This window comes from Dichomitus squalens (genome assembly GCF_000275845.1).
Source record: "Dichomitus squalens LYAD-421 SS1 unplaced genomic scaffold DICSQscaffold_77, whole genome shotgun sequence".
NCBI classification, from domain to species: domain Eukaryota; kingdom Fungi; phylum Basidiomycota; class Agaricomycetes; order Polyporales; family Polyporaceae; genus Dichomitus; species Dichomitus squalens.
Window position 1 is genome coordinate 38,086 of NW_006766959.1, and position 17,406 is coordinate 55,491.

The 17,406-nt window shown below is 54.1% G+C and overlaps 6 protein-coding genes and 1 non-coding gene across 7 annotated transcripts; 4 read left to right on the forward strand and 3 right to left on the reverse strand.

Annotated features, from left to right (window-relative positions):
* Positions 1 to 1,526: 1,526 nt before the first annotated feature.
* Positions 1,527 to 1,694, forward strand: DICSQDRAFT_71572 (uncharacterized protein; the record flags this gene model as incomplete). Its single annotated transcript, XM_007370813.1, has 1 exon — positions 1,527 to 1,694. A coding segment is annotated over one exon (168 nt), but the record flags the coding sequence as incomplete, so codon positions are not given.
* Positions 1,695 to 3,074: 1,380 nt separating this feature from the next.
* On the forward strand, positions 3,075 to 4,625 carry DICSQDRAFT_141284 (uncharacterized protein). Its single transcript, XM_007370814.1, has 7 exons — positions 3,075 to 3,175; positions 3,237 to 3,279; positions 3,336 to 3,522; positions 3,584 to 3,686; positions 3,744 to 4,089; positions 4,152 to 4,253; positions 4,321 to 4,625. Exons 1-5 carry the CDS (start codon positions 3,097 to 3,099, stop codon positions 3,935 to 3,937), a joined length of 606 nt encoding a protein of 201 aa, XP_007370876.1. The 5' UTR covers positions 3,075 to 3,096; the 3' UTR covers positions 3,938 to 4,089; positions 4,152 to 4,253; positions 4,321 to 4,625.
* Positions 4,626 to 5,357: 732 nt separating this feature from the next.
* On the reverse strand, positions 5,358 to 6,831 carry DICSQDRAFT_113127 (uncharacterized protein; the record flags this gene model as incomplete). Its single annotated transcript, XM_007370815.1, has 6 exons — positions 6,487 to 6,831; positions 6,398 to 6,432; positions 6,177 to 6,339; positions 6,001 to 6,062; positions 5,817 to 5,914; positions 5,358 to 5,573 (listed from the first exon to the last, which is right to left on the reverse strand). The coding sequence occupies exons 1-6, from the start codon at positions 6,540 to 6,542 to the stop codon at positions 5,358 to 5,360; spliced, it is 630 nt and encodes a 209-aa protein (XP_007370877.1). The 5' UTR covers positions 6,543 to 6,831.
* A 453-nt stretch (positions 6,832 to 7,284) lies between these two features.
* On the reverse strand, positions 7,285 to 12,403 carry DICSQDRAFT_113129 (uncharacterized protein). Its single transcript, XM_007370816.1, has 10 exons — positions 11,857 to 12,403; positions 11,247 to 11,337; positions 11,057 to 11,186; positions 10,698 to 11,010; positions 10,622 to 10,643; positions 9,108 to 10,565; positions 8,272 to 9,041; positions 7,877 to 8,208; positions 7,753 to 7,810; positions 7,285 to 7,698 (listed from the first exon to the last, which is right to left on the reverse strand). The coding sequence occupies exons 1-10, from the start codon at positions 12,124 to 12,126 to the stop codon at positions 7,411 to 7,413; spliced, it is 3,732 nt and encodes a 1,243-aa protein (XP_007370878.1). The 5' UTR covers positions 12,127 to 12,403; the 3' UTR covers positions 7,285 to 7,410.
* Positions 12,404 to 12,560: 157 nt separating this feature from the next.
* On the forward strand, positions 12,561 to 12,632 carry DICSQDRAFT_t195. The gene has a single exon. It is a non-coding gene; the product is annotated as a tRNA-Glu (tRNA).
* Positions 12,633 to 13,023: 391 nt separating this feature from the next.
* On the forward strand, positions 13,024 to 13,762 carry DICSQDRAFT_150454 (uncharacterized protein; the record flags this gene model as incomplete). The annotated part of the gene is made up of 2 exons (XM_007370817.1): positions 13,024 to 13,532; positions 13,615 to 13,762. The coding sequence occupies 2 exons, from the start codon at positions 13,024 to 13,026 to the stop codon at positions 13,760 to 13,762; spliced, it is 657 nt and encodes a 218-aa protein (XP_007370879.1).
* Positions 13,763 to 13,894: 132 nt separating this feature from the next.
* Positions 13,895 to 16,778, reverse strand: DICSQDRAFT_174948 (MFS general substrate transporter; the record flags this gene model as incomplete). The annotated part of the gene is made up of 22 exons (XM_007370818.1): positions 13,895 to 13,907; positions 13,969 to 14,014; positions 14,066 to 14,120; positions 14,184 to 14,248; positions 14,296 to 14,311; positions 14,606 to 14,656; positions 14,706 to 14,869; positions 14,921 to 14,946; positions 15,004 to 15,086; positions 15,141 to 15,174; positions 15,234 to 15,307; positions 15,363 to 15,502; positions 15,554 to 15,783; positions 15,833 to 15,874; positions 15,933 to 15,963; positions 16,014 to 16,090; positions 16,149 to 16,155; positions 16,213 to 16,289; positions 16,341 to 16,353; positions 16,403 to 16,430; positions 16,488 to 16,524; positions 16,588 to 16,778. The coding sequence occupies 22 exons, from the start codon at positions 16,776 to 16,778 to the stop codon at positions 13,895 to 13,897; spliced, it is 1,500 nt and encodes a 499-aa protein (XP_007370880.1).
* Positions 16,779 to 17,406: the final 628 nt, after the last annotated feature.

Here is a 17,406-nt window from a genome sequence, read left to right on the forward strand (position 1 = left end):
GCAGGGTGGACTCAAAGTCGTACACCTGGTAGTATGTGTGCAACTCTGAGTTGGACACAGGGGAGTGGTGGTGTGATGAGGAGTAAGAACTCAGCTGGAGGAGCCAGGGCTCATAACCTAAGAGATCCTGTACAGAGGACTCTCAGTCTAGTGGGAAGATCACTGACTGTATTAGGACTATACCTGTACAGAGGACTCTAAGAACCATATGAGTACAGTATAGTATGGGAATAGAAGATGAACATACCTCAGTCTAGTGGGAAGATCACTGACTGAGGAAAGGAAGGAGCGAAGCCAGCACTGTCTACAGCGCTGGCAGGTGGCAGTGCTTGTCTACTATAACAGGAAGGTAAGGTAATCTAATCTAATCTGACACGTCACCTGACCGCATTCCGACAACGAGCACCAGCCGACCAAATCGGAGCATATGCCCTGATGAGATACATGACTCAGCGTTTACGTTTAGCGTTGACCTGAGAACAAACGGTCTCACAGTAGGGTCATCGCGTGTCGCTTCGATAGCGTCAATCGTAGAAGTTCTTGGCATGCTCATATATCTACCGGATTTCTACTCACAGCATCTATGTCACACTCGCAGTATGGTCGTCGATGGATGACGCTCCGATCGAGCTGGTGTTGAAAGCGATGGTCACTGGCAGTATGACAGACTAGTATTGCGGAGATCTCAGCCGAGATCTGGAGAAGAGAAGGGCCTAAGAGAAAACTCGCTCAAAGACTGAACGTGGACAGCGTTACAAATGTAGAGGTCGAACCTTGAACGTTCTGGACACCCAAGGTCGCGGCACGTAGTAGAATGACTGGCCGGCCCCAAAATAGGCAGGCAGACGTCAGTCGACGGCATTGCAAATACGGGCAAACAGCGTTGACGCGCGCGCGTCGACTGCAGTCTCATATGCGACCGACGGTATCATCGCATCCACTAAGTAGAACTTTGATCGCGAGACTGCATTTCTAGAGGACCTCAGTTCTGGTAGACAGTGACAGGACGCCACCTAGCTGGGACTCATGAGCGTCGGGGCGCTGACTCACATGTAGCGCTGACTCCAAACTGGTTCTAAGCTCCGACATAACAGCAACCACTTCATTTTAATCTCAGTTATTCTGAGAACCAAACAGCGACTCGAGTCTCGAATCTCGCCGTTGCTTGCTTGCTTTCTCTTAGTCTCGTGACCAGACGTTCGGAGCTTGAATCGGATGCGAAAAACCGGGGGCATCCGAGCTCCTGAACGTCTGGTGGCTTTACCCCCGTGACTCCCCGCTCGGTGACCTGTGGTCACATATCGATCCCATTTGAGGCAGTCCGAACAAGTCGGAGGGCGACTCCAGTGTGCGATGTGGCGGCCTGCTGTTGTAGTTACACTTTGCGAAACCTCCTGTACTGGACACAATGATCTCCTGGATTATCATGTCTGGCTTGCTCTAATATACTCTACATGGCTATCATTACTCTCTGACTACTGTCCCACGAAGAAGAACACGCCCGCTCATATGCCGTCCTGGAAGCCGCCCGAGAAGCTGCCAAAGCCTCGCGTGGATACAACTCGGAGGCCACACAGCAAAGGCTTGAAGAGACCTTCCGACAGCACATGGGAGGGAAGGTGCCACACCAGTGGCAGGCGGATGTCTCAGAGGCGCTGTTGGTGGGATTAGACTGGGTGCGCGAGGATCTATAAGCGCCCATGGAGCGGACTACTGTGTACTGCCTATATGAGAGATAGACAGATTGAGTATGGAGGATGTGTAGCAAAGGCTTGTAGATGTCATAGAGACGTACCAGTTAGAGGAGTGTCGACAAAGAGCGGAGTAGGCTCAGCGCGACTCGAAGATAGCGGGGAGATAAGCAGGCAGACGCGCACGAAGGACAAGAGGCAGGGAGGTCACACCGGTCACCGAGCGGGGAGTCACGGGGGTAAAGCCACCAGACGTTCAGGAGCTCGGATGCCCCCGGTTTTTCGCATCCGATTCAAGCTCCGAACGTCTGGTCACGAGACTAGCTTTCTCTCCGACGCTGACATCTGTCTACCGCTCCTCAACGCGATTCAGTTTCCAGCGACAGCTCATAAGCCCCTACTTAATCCTCCACTACATGCTTGACCTAGCTTGTATAGTTGCTTTCCCTGTAGAAGTTCGAGGGCAGGAGGGCACAATTAGGATTCGTGTTTGGCCGGTGCAAACGCGCGCTAGGATCCCAACATTCCCCTCGGCGGATCGCCGGCCTCGCACGTCAGTAAGTATCGTAGAACATGCGGAGGTGTTTAGTATCAGACGTAGGCTATGCTTGTCTCCTTGTGAGTAGTCTGTCAATACCTTGGTACACTCTTCGCTGAGAACACGAACCTCTCTTTCCCCTGACGGTCTTGTGTTCAGCATCAGTCCTGAAGCTACTTCAGTTCTTAGTAGCAATAAGGGTTCCACATCCTTCCTTTTCTGTGATATCGGAGGAAGGGTCTCGAATGTTGCATCACGCCTCTCAGCTGTATCGTTTCTGTCTACTTTCGCTTAGCGTCTTCCACCACTAGTGCTTTAGAATGCTTCCCGTCTGAGCCTTCATCGCTACCAAGACGAGATGCCCCTTGCAAAGCCGGTGTAAGTTAAGAGCGGTGTAGCGGCGGATTATTTTGGCGCGGCGTAGAAGCACTTCCCCCGGCTACATTTAGCTCTTAGCACGCTCCTGCTCGTACAGCGTACGACGTAAGGAGACCGTCTGTAAAGATGTTCTCGCTACCTGACGGACGACGCGCGCATCCCTCGGGGTTGTGTTGTACGTCATTGCAGTGAGTGCATATCGCCACCGGAATACTGGCATGAGCGGAACTAGTCCGCAAGGACAATGAGTTGTTGTTCCAGCTGCTCACACGGGCATCCTGACCCCGTCCACCGGATGAGGAGTTCCCGATCTTGATGATGGGCATCGCCGCTGCCATGCGCTGGCACAGGTCTCGCTTGACTTCTCAGGCTGTGTAGCGATGAGTTCAAGAGCTTGTCTGTTTTGGAAAAAGCCTGAGCGTTCCACCCGTCAGGATTTTTCCCTACTCTACGCCGTCTACCTCTATTTCGTTTTCATCCTGCGCCGCGATGGACTATACTTCAAGCCTTCCGGGTACTCTGCCCAGAGCGGAGGCGCTGACTGCGGTCCTGGCATCTATATTCTTCGGTGAAGCACTCAATTTCCCCGCGTATCGCACGTCGCACTAATCCCCATCGTTCACCTATAGGCACCTTCACCGTGCTCGCAGTGTTTGCTGTCTACTTCGCGAGGTCAGTCGCTTGCTTAGTCCAGCCTCCAGTAGATGCATACTGACGACTCGAGTCAGTCGTCAAAGCTTAAGGCGCATATCTACCATCGCGGCACTTGCGATCACCGTAGCGCTGTACGCATTGTCAGCGACTTACACGATCGCGGTCTTGGCGAGACTGGGCCGCCAGAGTCGCATCTTGGACAACGATTTCTTCGACTCGCCAACCTTGGACTGTATTGGTACTGCCACCCTTACTCTCACCGTAAGTTACCGCCATGCATCTCGCTTCGTCATGCTTCTCGGAGACTCAGGTTATCATGCAGACCGTACTCACGAACGCGGTCGTCTGGTCGCGCGTATGGATTTTGTGGGGACACAACAAGGTCCTATATGGGGCGTCCCTTACATCGCTCCTCGTTACGCTGAGTATGTCATACGGCCCGACCAATGACCTGTCATGCTCACCCGGCTGCTGATCATCAGTCCTCGGTGCACTCAGTACCTCTGAAACGTGCCCTGCGAACGCGACACGCAGTGTGATCTATTTCTTTGAGAACAACCGCCAGCTGCCCTTGGGAGGCTTCTATTGGGGCTCAGCCACTGGCCTCACTGCCAGTTGGTTCTCCATGGCTACGAACACCATCGCGTTCATCTTGTACCTCATCAAGGCGCTGTAATTTTCCCGCCCTCTTGCGTCGCAAACACGATTGGTTGATAGGGAGCTTCTGATAGGAAACTGCGATCTGAGAAGGCGCTCACCCTTGGAAGAAGCGTTGGCCGACACTTCGTGCGCATCCTCGAATCTGGGACGGTCTTTGCGATCATCTGGGTACGCTGTCTTCTTTTCTTCCTATAGGTGTGAAAGGATATTTTAACCTCATCTTCCGGCAGCTGCTCCTAGTCATCTACGAGACCGGGTCGATCGCTGAGGGTAATCTCACCACCACGGACGGGTTCTCTTTCTTCGTCAACGGCGCCCTCATTTCACTATTGGTACGTCCCGCCCCTGCTTCCGACGCTAGGGAAATGATGGTATATTGAAGTATTCTTGATCATGCAGAGTTCATGTGCAGCGGTGATCATCATCCTTGCCGTCACTGGTCTATCTGAGACCGCGTTCTGCGATGACGTTGTGTCCAATGAGGAGGTCCTCCCGCTCTCTGGGCACCAAACCCCACAGGTCAGTGAGAAATAGATCGATCGGTGAAGGCCGCATGCGAGGCTTCTGTTGCGTGGCTGCTTGCGAGTACGACTGTCTGTTCGGGACTATTGTTTTTTGGACTTTGGTGGTCTCATGCGCGATGATACGACTCATGTACCTCTCGTGACGTTTTGGATGTTCCACACATAATTAATCGATGCGAGGCATAGTAAGGCTCAACCGAGCAGTTAATCGTAATCGGGCCGACCGAGGGTGGAAGGCACTCCCATGTGTAGTATCCGAGATATACACGCCTGCTACCTATGCCAAGGCCTGATATCGGGCCGTGATCAAGACCTCGCACTCGTCATGTCACGTCCCGAACTCTTCCCCATTTCATCAGATACGTCTGGTAAACCGTCATCATGCTTTGACATCGCATCGTGTAAATCCCTCTTCGACCTCCGGCGACATCTCGGATGAAGCACAGGACTCGTCGAGTGGCGCACCCATGGACTCGACGAAATTTTCAGCGAAGACTAGGCCCCCTCGACCCTCCCTTTCGCTTGTGAAGCTTGTCACGTCCTGAGAGGATTGGTTGAAGAACGTTGTTTCGTTACTGGGACGATCTTGCGAATCGACCTCTCGAAGGTTTATAATGAACCGCGAGATAAGGATGGAGCTGATCCTGAGAATATATACTAGATTGAGCACAGTATTGAGTCAGGTAGTACGAATCAGTCAACGTACGTATCCGCCACATCACCAAGGAATGACACTTCCTGCGAAATATGTTAGATGTTCTCTTCCTCAAAATCCTGAAGATCCCTACTGCGATCAAGTTCAACATGATGTGGAGTCCGTTGAATAGCAGCATTGTGCTATAGAGCCGCAGATCGTCTCAGTCAGGATGCGCATGAGAGTAGGACAAGAGTGTCACCCGAAATATAGTGAGCCTACATTGACATGAGTCCCTGAGTGGAAAATGAAAGTGAACGCCACGTACCGTCTCGCAGAAGCATCGTGACAAGTGGGGCCTTGATATCTGATGCCTCCGCCTCACGCTTCAACCTGTATGTCTTCCACCAAGTCACAGCGATTACGACCGCATCACCGGCGATAAGGCAGATACGAGAGACCAATACAACTATATGGGCAGAGCAGCTCAGTATCTAGTCAGGGCGGTAGTATCGCATTTCGACGAACGTCTAAGAGATGCATCTTCAGCTCGTCGATTTAGGAGACTAGTACAGAGTCAACCCACGTTCTATCGGTTTTTACGGTGACAGTGTTGTTGAAGGCACAGTCCGTCGGTGGAGGAGTGTTCAATGGAAACTCGAACGCGATGGGATACTAGAGTGATTCGAATGAATGTTACGCAATTTTCTTGACACTGAAGGGACCAAAGTACGCACGATGTTGGCGGCGATGGGCCCAAGCATAAGCAACGCGACGATAGAAGGGATGCGCCAGTCCCTCCCAGTCAGAGCGTATACGCGCAGAGTCGCAAATACTGTACGACAGTCGCGCATGCGTGAACACAGACGTAGGTGGAAGTGAGCATGACGTGTCCACTAGCATTATTGAGTTGATACGGACCATTCCATACGAAATATGGGGCGAGATTGAAGATAACGTCAAGCCATCCGAGAGCGGCACAGCTGCACCGGGAGATGGTCTATCAATTGTAATCGTCGCTTCACATGTGACGTTTCACTCACGACTGCGAAACGAGTTAGGTGACTGTGTATCAACTACATTGACCCAGATTACGTACCAGATCGCTGACTGGGGCCCATGTAGGAAGGATGAAGAGTTGGGAAAGGAGCATAATGTAGCGATTGAGAAAGAAGATAATCGACGCTCCTGTTATTTTTCGCCTCCACATCAACCTGACCTCGCTGTCAAAAGTTATCAAGTACTCATGGAAAATCAGAGCTGATAGGGTCAACTCTTCCGTACGTTCGTGCCAGGCAACAGAAGACTACTTGCTCACCAGCTTCTGCAAACAGAGAGCAGTAGTCGATGAATCTAGTTCCGCCTATAGTCAATGAGCCATTCGAAGAGATGCATTGCAGAGCCTACATGAACGCGCGGTCTGCGATGATCTGTTCCGCAGCCGAGACTGACTGAGAGGACATGTTAAGCGGCGACCGAGACGTCCCGCGGCTGGTGAAGACTTGGGCGCGAGGGGTGCGAGCGTTGGGGCGCAGCGAGCAACGCCCGCCGCACCGCGCATCAAGGGTTATATATCTACTACAGGCACGTTGCACATGCACACAGATAGCCAGGGAGGAGTCTGCAGGCAGTAGCGGGTGAATTTCGACTGCTTCATGATGGCGAGTAGAAAGGAAGAAAGGAAGAGCTGTCCTGGTGAAACAGCAGCCCGCATCCGATTTTCGTCCTTCGTGGACAGTCCGTGGGAGATGTGCGCGACTGATCCAGGTCGATGAACACCGCCGCGTGAGGGCACGATGAGCAAAGCAGTGCACACCCACCTATCCGAGCGGAGATGGCGTACGTGAGTGCCATTGTGGCGATCTACGGCGCCCAATGAGACCTGGGACAAGCCGCAATTCACAAGTAGGTGTCTGCAAGGAAGACTTTTCACTTATACGGACAACGCGTTCCAGGAGATTGTACCTGTACCTGATGCTTCGTTACTTTCATTTCAGAGCGGAGACGTAATGTGGACGTACCTTCTCAACGAAATTGTGCATGCTGGCAGCTGACATCCGCCGGGCGCTATCAGCTTGGTCACGAGCAGCCAGCGTATGGTTGAAAAGTTACGAAACAAATAACAACGTCCCCTTAGCTGTTTCTCCGTTGTCACCGGACTGCAGCCAACGTTGCTCACCAGTTCCGCACTACGCAATCGTCTTTGGGTCGAATAGGAAAGTATAATGCAAAAGACACGTAAGTCTACAAACACCGTTATACACAAGGATGTCACAATGATCTAGTACACACGACATAGGAGATGTGATTCGGGAACCAATTGCGGCCCCATCAGTTCCCGTGAGCTCCGGCGTGCACGGGAGCCTTGCGACGGTAATGCATGACCAGCTCCGCTGACTGCCGCCAGACATACTGCCGGACGGCAGCTAGTGTCATGTCTAGCGGAAGGACGATCCCGTTGCAGAGAATCTCATAGATCTCCTCAGCACGGGGTCGGGAGTCATGATCGCGAGCGCGTCCAGAGGCCAACGACCGGCGGTCGAACGAGGAGCGAGGCGTAGCACTCGCGGATACGGGAGAGGTGCCGCCGTTGGCGATCTTGTCGAGCTTATCCTGTACCTGGAGGCGCAGTCAGCGCCTGGAATAGGGTGGCGATGCTAGATGTAGACGTACATGGACGGTGAGTTTGCGAACGCGCAAGAAGCGGCTGGCGGTAAGCTTCGATTGTTGCCTGTAGCATCGGAGCAGGAGTCCTCATCAGCCTTTGATAAGAGCTAGACAGAAGCCAATGACGTACGTATTCAACAGCTCCGGCAGTGGCTCGACCCCTAGCTCCTTGAATGGTAACAGCACGAAGCTGACTTTCGTAACGGGGACGGACGGCGTCTTGTTCTGTAGCAAGCACTCGAGCAGCCAGAGAGGCATCACCTCTTCCAGCATTCGCGCATCCACACCCGTGCTCGAGACTTGGCCGCGGTAGAGAGTGAGCCATCCAGATGGCGCTTCCTCCGAGATAACGATGGATGTGTTCTGCGGAATAGGCAGCGGGGGCGCTTCACTGGAGGGAGGCGGAGTGATTGGTCCAGCGAGGAGTGCTTGTGCTGGTGTCTTAACTGGAGGCGATGGATCCTAGCCGTTATTTTGTGTGACGGTCAGCAAAAACTTGGCGGAGAAAGCACTCCCAGAACTGACCCCTGCCACAGTCTCAACCTGAGTGCTAGTCGTGGCGCTACCCTGTGACGTCGTCCCAGTCGTCTCGCTCGCCTGTCGCTTGTTCTTCGAGAACGCCTTGTTGATCCTGCCCATCAGGCTCCCCACCGTGGGCGTACTCGGTGTCTGCAGCGGTGCCGTGTCGGACCCAACCGACTTCCCGCCCCACCCAGAGAAGTCGTCTGGGGTCACCGGTCCGCCTGGAGTTGAGACAGACGGTCGCCTGCTGCTCCCGCGCTGCGAGAAGTAGTCGTTGTTGGTGACAGTGCCGTACGTGGAGGGCGGGAGGGCTGCTGGAGTCGCGGTGCCGTCAGACCTCTGCGTGTCGCGTGGTCCATGAGATATAGGCGTGATGTCGGTGGGATTGGGTGACTGAGGGATAGTCGGAAGGCCAGAGTCACGTATTCCGCCGTGTAAGGGTATCAGGGGAGTCATGAGCGGGGATGAGCGAGGTGCGACAGAGACCGCGGGGGAGACCGCGGGTAGCATGTTTGGGGAGAGGATAATCGTCGCACTTCGAAGTCCGAGGGCGGCAGAAGACGCGCTGCGCTCAGAGACATCCGAGGACGCGCGGCTTCGTACGTCCGGGTTCGTGCTGTTCAGGTCGATGTGGGTCGGCGCGCTACCACGTTGTAGTCGATGGTGTGACGGGTCGTGGGAGCCATGTTCCCGGGCACGTCGCGCGGCTTGCCGCTGTTCCTCCCGAATGAACCCATGGAACAAGTTTCTCAACACCCACTTCCCGATATTTACTATAGCCACCATCTTTCAGCGTCCATGTTCAAAGTGAGGGCAAGAAAGAGAAAATCGCAACTCACGCCGCGCCTCCTCGTTGAACTGCCTCTCATGCCCATAACCCGCCTCGTCCGCATAGATCTCCGCCTCGAAGCACTTCTCGTTCATGTGCACCGTCAACACTCCCGTCTTCGTGTCCAGCGCTGCCCAACTCGGTACGACCGCCTCGCCCTCGATCCTCTCCCTCACCGTCTCCAGCGCCTCCCTTGGGCTCCTCGTCTCCCCCTCATATCTCCCTCCTCTACCCTCGCGCGCGCTCGCAGCGACGCTCTTATCACTCCCGCAAAAGCTGACAGCGGCGACGTCCTCGCACGGGTATCGCCCCAGACATACACCCCTGACGATATCCCACAGCGCGACCTCGCCCGCCGTGTCGACCGTGAGGGCGTGCACGCGGTCGTTGAGCATCACGCACCGCACGAGGCCGTGCTCCCCGTGAATCACCTCGTCCGCCTCCAGCCTCAATGGTATGGCGTCCGCCGCGACCTCGCGCAGCTCGAACGCCGCCCTCGGTCTTGGGGTCTGCACCTCCTCCACGAGCCGCGTCTGCGAGCGGACCGTATCGCCCCTAAACGGGCTCACGCTCCGCACAGGCTGGCCGTTGGGGCCGAAGATCTGCTGCACGGGGGACCTGACCATCCGCGGCACGCTCAAGACCGACGCGGCCGAGTAGAGCGTCGCGATCTCCGGGTCGTGCCCCCTCATCATGGACAGGGATGGTCCGAGCCCGAGCCCAAAGCCTGCGTCGTTGTTGGGCGAGGTGAGGCGGACGAGGGATTCGAACGGGATGCCATACCACGTCTCCTCGCCCTCGCGCTCCGAATCCAAATCCACGTGGGACTCCGCGCCTGCCATGGCATTGGCGGAGTTCATTGACGGGGTGAACGATGCGCGCTTGTGATTGCTGGCGCTGAGAGAACGCGGCGCGAGTGGGCTACTGCTGCGTGAGGTTTCCTGCGAGAGCGGTGGAGAGCGCACAGGCGACTTCGACTTCGTCCTGCCCCCGGCCGCACTTCCGCTTCCGAAAGTAGATGGAGGAAACGTGAAGTCGAGCGAGTCACGCCTCCGATGGTCCAACGGTGGCAGGGACGATATCGGGCTATCCACCGCGCCCTCTGCACTCCACACCGAACCTCTGACAGCCCTCCTCGCGGGGACCCTCCACCGCCTCACACTGGAGCTTCCCGAAGCGGTCCACAGTAAGTTATCGTCCATCGCTACGATCTTATTGATCCCCTCCGAGCCGGCACCAGACGTTCCCGGGCGGTCCCCGCCGGAATCTTGGCAAAGGACGAGGCACTCACCCTCTGCGACGTCTGTGCAGCCTTCGACGTCGACTTTGCAGACGAGACCGGAGCGGTCGCCCGAGTAGAATATCTCCAGAGACGGGTGAGTGGAGGAGAGGGACCAGACAGACTCGGTGTGGTGCGTGAAGGTGTGCAGGCAGCGTTGGGAGGAGAGTGACCAGAGCTTTATCGACGCTGCTGAGTGGATCAGTATGCAAGTCTATGCGAAGTCGACGTGATATGGGACGTACCGTCTGCGGAGCCCGTTAGCAGCTGTATAGTCGTCAGTCCAAATATCTGCACAGGTCACAAGGGAGTCCGACGTACGTATTTCGCGTCCTCGGATATGAGTATCGCCCTGATATTATCCGTATGCCCCACTAGCTTCGCTATCCTCTTGCCCGACCTCGGGTCCCACATCCTGATCACCCTCTCCGGGGAGCCTGACGCGATCACACTTCCATACGGGTCCGTCGTTAACGCGTACACGGACGCCTTCGGCCCCGCACCCTCTGGCGGGCTCAGCGTGATGAGCGGGTCTGTCCTATGTGCACCCGACCCCGACGCGGATGCGGACGCAAGGTCCCAGAGCTTGATTGTGCGGTCGAACGAGCCTGAGGCGAACCACTGCTGTTCACGGCTACACAGCGTGAGGCACGACGCGGGAAGGGGAGGTGGCCACTCACCAGTATGCTAGACAGCGGACATAGTCAGAGTGCGTGCCCAGTACGGCGGGCTCGTGTAGGGAAGAAGAAGATTGGCCGTGCGCATGCGGGGACCAGGCCTTGATCGTTCCGTCCGAGGATGCTGTTACCACTTTGAACAGCTGAATGAGTACGTGCGGGTGAGGGGAGAGGGAGAAGAGGGGAGACGTACGAGTTTGATTATAATTACAGAGTATCATATCGTTTATCCAATCGGAATGCATTTGTACAGCTTGGCGGAAATGTGATGTTGGTGGGTGTGCCTGCTCGCATTCCGAGTTTCAGTATGTTCAAACATCGCCAGAGCACACTCGGGTCGTGTACAGTTAGGAATGGACACGGTTGGGGTCATTTTGCCTCGCGTGCGAGCATACTCTGCGCGCTGGTGCTCCTGATGGCAAATTTGATATTATGACAGGAACCGTCGCTGTGGACAATGTATAGAGAGAGCCTCCAACAGCATCTCTGTCTATGACGAGAGGATAGCTATGATGTGAAACCCGTGCCTTATACACAAGATACGGGCGCGAGGGACATTGCCGGGAATCTCTCTTCGTAAAAGAGATGTAGAATCCCGAGGCCAGCGTTGCTTTGCCAGTGTTGAGCCTCCAGCGCGCGTCGGCATAACGGCAGGTTGAGACTGGCCCGGACAATGCACTGCGCGTCATGCGAATGAATTCCGAGCGCTGTCCCTCGAGGGGCCTGGTCGTGAAGCTCACGAGTAGTACCATGTCCATCCCTAGCACTCGATGTACTCAGCTCCAGTGCATTTTGTGACGCACCTTTAGGGCCTGATAAGCGTCCATGTCCGTCTCCCACTGCTCCTCGTAGGGTATCGTGTCGTCGGCGGGTATCCGGCGGCGGGTCTTGCCCGTGACCTCGCCCAAGACGTCCCCGTCGCTCCGATAGTCGTCCGCCTCCTCAGCCTCCTCCTCGATTATATCGTCCGCCCAGTTCGTCATCACCTCCCACCGCCTCAGACTTCGTCCAGTGTACCCATACCGCTGCGCTCGCCGCTTCATAGGGACGCCGAGGTCCCACGCGATGGCCATTCCGTCCCGGCCTCCGGTGTAGAGGATGCCTTCGGGCGACGCGCGCCCAACAAGCTGAGTGGATGTATCTAGTGCAAGGCATGAGACTCCCAGTCGATGTCGCGGGTGCTGGGCCCATTTGGGAGTCGGTGGGAGAGGAGGGTCTGTGGATTGACGGGGAACCAGAATCGGGCCTGGAGATCCGTTCCGAGGCACGCCATGAGGAGGCAACTGCAAGCGAGGTGGAGGATCTGCTGGAGTGGGTATTACATAGGATACCCGACGCCTTGGGGGCGCCATGGACGAAGAACGAGCGAGAGAGGGAGGAGGACGTTTTGGACGATGACCTTGGCGAGCCCGGCACCGACTCTGACATTCCGCGCCTGCGCGACTCAGGCACCAGGCACATTGAGGCCAAGCTGTGGGCTAAATCAACACGCTTTGAAGTCTTTCGGTCCGATATGGTGTAGTGGCTAACATTATCGCCTCTCACGCGATAGCCCGGGGTTCGATTCCCCGTGTCGGAAATGTTTTTGCTATGGAACACCGCTCATCTTCGGCAGACCGTCGCCAATCACTACAGCGATCTACAATAACAGTGGCGGTTGCTTTTGCCCCTCGTATCAGGCCGTGAAACCTCTCTGCATACAAGTAACACGTCCCCACCCATCCTTGCCGAATTCACGCTTGGGGCTCCACTCGGAAGTCCCCGACTCTAGTGACATCGCGGTACCGAAATGCGACGAGAAGATGCTCACTGGCAAGGTGGTGTGCGACCTGCAGCCATCTTTACACTCGTTTGAACTTGGTCTAGCAATAGCATTCTCACACGTTGTGTCCTATCACTAGGTGAGCTCACATCAAGAACTTTATGATCAGCCTGTTCTTAAAAACAGGCTCTGAATGCCCACACCTAGGATGACGCAACCCGCGCAATTCTCGACGTTCAAGGACACTCTTGCCCGCCGAATCCTATCCGACCCTGGCGTCCTAGGTCAAACTAATGCCGAGGACGAATCAGACGCACTGTACGATTTCACGTCGTATCTCGCGGAGGAAGTGTGGCCCTTCCTCCCAGCCGAACTGCGAGAGGCAACATACGAGAATCGCGACGCCATCCCGGACATAGACGATCTCTCCCTCGAAAGCATACCCACAACGTTTTCCGACACGCTTATGTCCTGCGGTCTCGTGGATGAGCCAGAGGCCGCAATCGCTTTCCTCCGGAAAGTGCTCAAGAGCTACGTGACCGAGGCGTGCGCTCCGCCTCCGGTGTGGTCCCGGACACGCACGACCGAGTGTGAGATCTGCGAACGCGAGGTCCCGCTCACGTACCACCATCTCATACCGCGGGAGGTCCACGATAAAGTACGGAAGAAGAAGTGGCATACCGAGGCGATGTTGAATTCAGTCGCTTGGCTTTGCCGGTAAGTATATCACCGTAACATATCACCGTAACTCTTCATCTGAACGCTCAGCTGACCATTCAACCTCGACTTTGGGGAATAGGCCATGTCACACAGCCGTTCATGGTGTTGCGAGTAATGAGACACTTGCAAGAGAATTCTACACCGTAGAGCTCTTACTAGCTCGGGAAGACATACAGAAGTGGAAGAAGTACGCGGCGAAGCAACGCTTTGGGTTACGTCGGAGATGAGTCACTGTAGTAAGGATACACGATTTCAGAAGTAAGTATGACACCTTTAATAAGGTTGACGTGGTAAATCGACATACGAGACAAAGCCAGACATGGGGCTGACTCTCGTGCGTGGTCGCATAGGGCAGTCTTTCAAAGAGCATATCTGACCAACACAAACTCTGTTAGCAGAATAGGGTGATTGCAAGGACCGCCATCGTGCGCACCTGTGGTATTTGTTCTCGAATTCGGTGAGGTCGTGCATTCCCGCCTCTGCAGGTTCGTCGTCAGCTGTATGCTACTGGTTTCAAGGCCAAATATCACCTTCTCCCTTTAGTTGATCCTCGTACGACACAATCTTTCCTTGCTCCCTGTCGCGCTATTGCATAACGATGTTAGCTAATCGTCCAGCTTCGTATGAGCGACCGACAAGGAGACGCACCTTGATATTGCTCCACAGCATGTATATCCCGAGTGCGAGGTGAGCGACGGCCTTGATCACAAAACCTACCTCCTAGATGAGCTGTTGCCTCCGCGATACAATGAAAACCCACTGATCATGATCGCTTTCTGGAGGTCACAGTCAACAAATAGACTTAACGTTGACACAAGGGAAACTACTTATACCGTTCCCGTCATGAAGCGAGGCGCTTCACTATCCTGCAGCCATAATCATAGTCCTGACGATGTCGAGCATTAGGAATGTACTCACAATGATAAAATGTGGCCTGTACACTCGCCACGGTAAGTAAAACTCCAGAAGACGTGTATGGATGATGTACCGACCCGACTATGTTCCCGATACAATACTAGTACGAGAATCATAAACGCTGCAAGACAAATGACACGGGACGCCATGCTTACCCCAACGAACACAATCGCCGTCGTAACCGTCTTCTTCGTGAATCCTCCGACCTACGTTGCCCCTTAATTCAAGGTCTCACGACTTCGTGGCAAGACCTACATTGCTGGTTATCATTGACAGTGATAGAGAGAAGGCCGCCATCTCGAATCCGGTGAACCAGAACGATATCAACCTGTTCCACTGCTGGCTAGATGGGAGGTATGTCAAACACGCGGCGGCGATAATGGATGCGATATTCGTGGCGGTCATCGTGATGATGCGCACTTGTAGACCAGGTGTGAGATGCTGTAATGAGACCAGGCGACAAGACTTACTATTCCTGAAGCGCATGCAGATGTATCTGCGACGAGGCTATTATCTAGTGAAGCGTGTCATTTTCAAGGGTCTGGTTTCGTACCCGGAAATGAGCAAAGTAACGATTTGCACTCCTGATGATGCTACTCCGAGCAAAGTGGTCTGCAGGACGGTGAATCCCATGCCCTACGTGTACCGATTCAGCGCTTTCTACAACTCAATGAGAACGATAAAGTGAACCTTGATAAGGATCGTGGAGAAGTTCATGAGAATCCTGATATGATGTAACGGGACCCCGTCAAGGACGTTCGAGGGCCTACCAACCAAACCTACCCGCTTGGAATCTGAGCTGCAATTGTCGCCACTAATAATATCCATGTCTTCGGATCGAGTAACGCTTGCTGCGCCTATGCAGCCGTGTCATCATTCGAGGCCTGTAATACAAGTCTCGGGCAGACGTACCTGGTACTTCTTGAAGTGCCTGTTCTTTACGCCAATTTTAGACTCTGCAACGCGCTTGATAGCGAGAACCTTCTCTTCCGCATTTAGGAAGTGCGCATCCACAGGAGAGTCAGCGAACCAAAACCATAGGAAAAAAGCATCTAATGTCGTAAGTGGTCAGCAAGAATTAGACTTCATCCGAGGCTACTCACAAATAATGGTGACCGCCCCGAGGATAAGGAATATATACCTCCAGAGGTCGATTTCTGGGTGTGAGATGTGCCCAACACCGTATGCGATGAAACCTCCGAGTATTCCGGCCCAGCCGTTGAAGGAGACCCACGTGACGACGCGGAACGGCACCTCGGTCTGAGTATACCACACAGACGTCAGGATGGTCATGCCGGGGGTCACGACCGCCTCCACAACACCGAGAAAGAAACTAGATGTGCGAATTAGTAGGAGAAACCGGTCTTCTGCAGCTCACATACCGGTTTGTCATGAGCCCGGCGTAGTTCACACAAGCGGGCGTTCTATAAAAAGGAAGCCTGAGCTTCCAGCCAAGACAAGACATCGTACAATGTCACTCACGTTATGAGGATGACCCCCCAGATGAGTGTCACTACGACACTTACTCAGGAGAAAGTCAGAACCTTCCGCAAATGAACGCACTGATCGCCAGGACCTTCCCACTTGGATATTGCTGCAATAGCCAGCTATCAGGATAGTTGCCTAGGAGGTATCCGAAGCTGCGAGTGGACAGGAGTCAGGCTACAGGGGTCAGAGCCTGGGGGCAGCAACTCATACTAGTATACTGCAAGAATGAGATTCATGTTTCAGATAACATGAATGATGAGGGGATGATACTCACTGCTGGCGTACCAGTCGAATTGACTCCCGCTCAGTTGTAGCTGGGCCTGCATCCCATACAGGTTGCCATAGTTCAAACTAAAGGTGACCATCAAGCTTAAAAAGCTCATATCAACGATGCCAACATACGCCGTCTTGTCCACTATCATACCAGGTCATGATCCGTGCCGCCTGAGCATAACAGCACGTACCAATGCTAAGACCTTGACAAAGACACAACTTCACAAAGCCACAGAGCATGAGTTCTCATCAAATCTCCCCATGTCAATCACGCACCATGGGCAGCATCCACTTATCGATCTTACAGGCGATCCTGCAAATAATACATGCCTTTTCAGTGTACCCCTTCATGTATATACTTAGGCATAGTGCTCACCGTCGACTCTCCTCCAGGCCAACTGGTATTCCAGATCGCTTGGCGATGTCAAACTCGTGAAGTCCCACGTTCCACTTATCCTGTAGGTCTTGCGCTATAGTGTCGAGTATCTGCTCCGAGTCCCCGTTCTTTCTCTCCGGAAGCTGTGGGCTGTGCATCGTAGAAAATGTCTTTTCCAGACCACCAGGCATATTGACAGAGGAAGGAAGCGTAGAGTTGCAAGGAAATCGTTCGCAGATAGTTCACCCAAGGAAGCTTATATTGAGCGCAACACATTCGCACGGCGCACTGAGGAATGTGAGCAGGCTTGCTAACATGGCAATGTTTATAATAGACGAGAACAGACATGTGCGAAGACTCTAATCAGGGACATGACCCTGTCATAATCTTCCTGTGCGTCGCAACGTGTCGGCCGATAAGACGCTTGCTAAGCCAGAGGTCAGTGAACTTACTCGGGCAACAGAGCCCGGGGCGACGGCTGTACTTGTATGAGAGGTTTACAAATCATGTAACTAAAGAAAGCATGAATAGACGAAGGGATGGCGTGAGACCATAATAGACGCAGAAAGCGCGCAGGTGTGAAGTCGTTCGCAGAACATATTTAGCTCAGGATTAGTGAAGTTAACTTCGGCACAAACGTGATAGTAGTCTTCGTACGATATAACATCTCCTTGCTCTATGTCACGCCAAACAACGGCGGTAGCGATATTCTTAGATATGATGCACCGGATGCAGATGCAGACGTACCTTGACATTGCTCCAGAGGATATACATTCCGAGAGCACGGTAGGTGCTTCGACCACGTGTCACGAAAACCCC

Excerpts from the sequence above, each read along its gene's own strand:
- DICSQDRAFT_141284 (XM_007370814.1), top strand. The coding sequence starts at position 3,097 with ATGGACTATACTTCAAGCCTTCCGGGTACTCTGCCCAGAGCGGAGGCG. Across the intron at positions 3,176-3,236 it reads CCTGGCATCTATATTCTTCG|GCACCTTCACCGTGCTCGCA; the intron begins GTGAAGCACTCA and ends GTTCACCTATAG. Across the intron at positions 3,523-3,583 it reads CTGCCACCCTTACTCTCACC|ACCGTACTCACGAACGCGGT; the intron begins GTAAGTTACCGC and ends GTTATCATGCAG.
- DICSQDRAFT_113129 (XM_007370816.1), bottom strand. The coding sequence starts at position 12,126 with ATGGCCATCGCGTGGGACCTCGGCGTCCCTATGAAGCGGCGAGCGCAG. Across the intron at positions 11,187-11,246 it reads CTGTAATTATAATCAAACTC|TGGTAACAGCATCCTCGGAC; the intron begins GTACGTCTCCCC and ends AGCTGTTCAAAG. Across the intron at positions 9,042-9,107 it reads GTTCAACGAGGAGGCGCGGC|TAAATATCGGGAAGTGGGTG; the intron begins GTGAGTTGCGAT and ends TGGTGGCTATAG.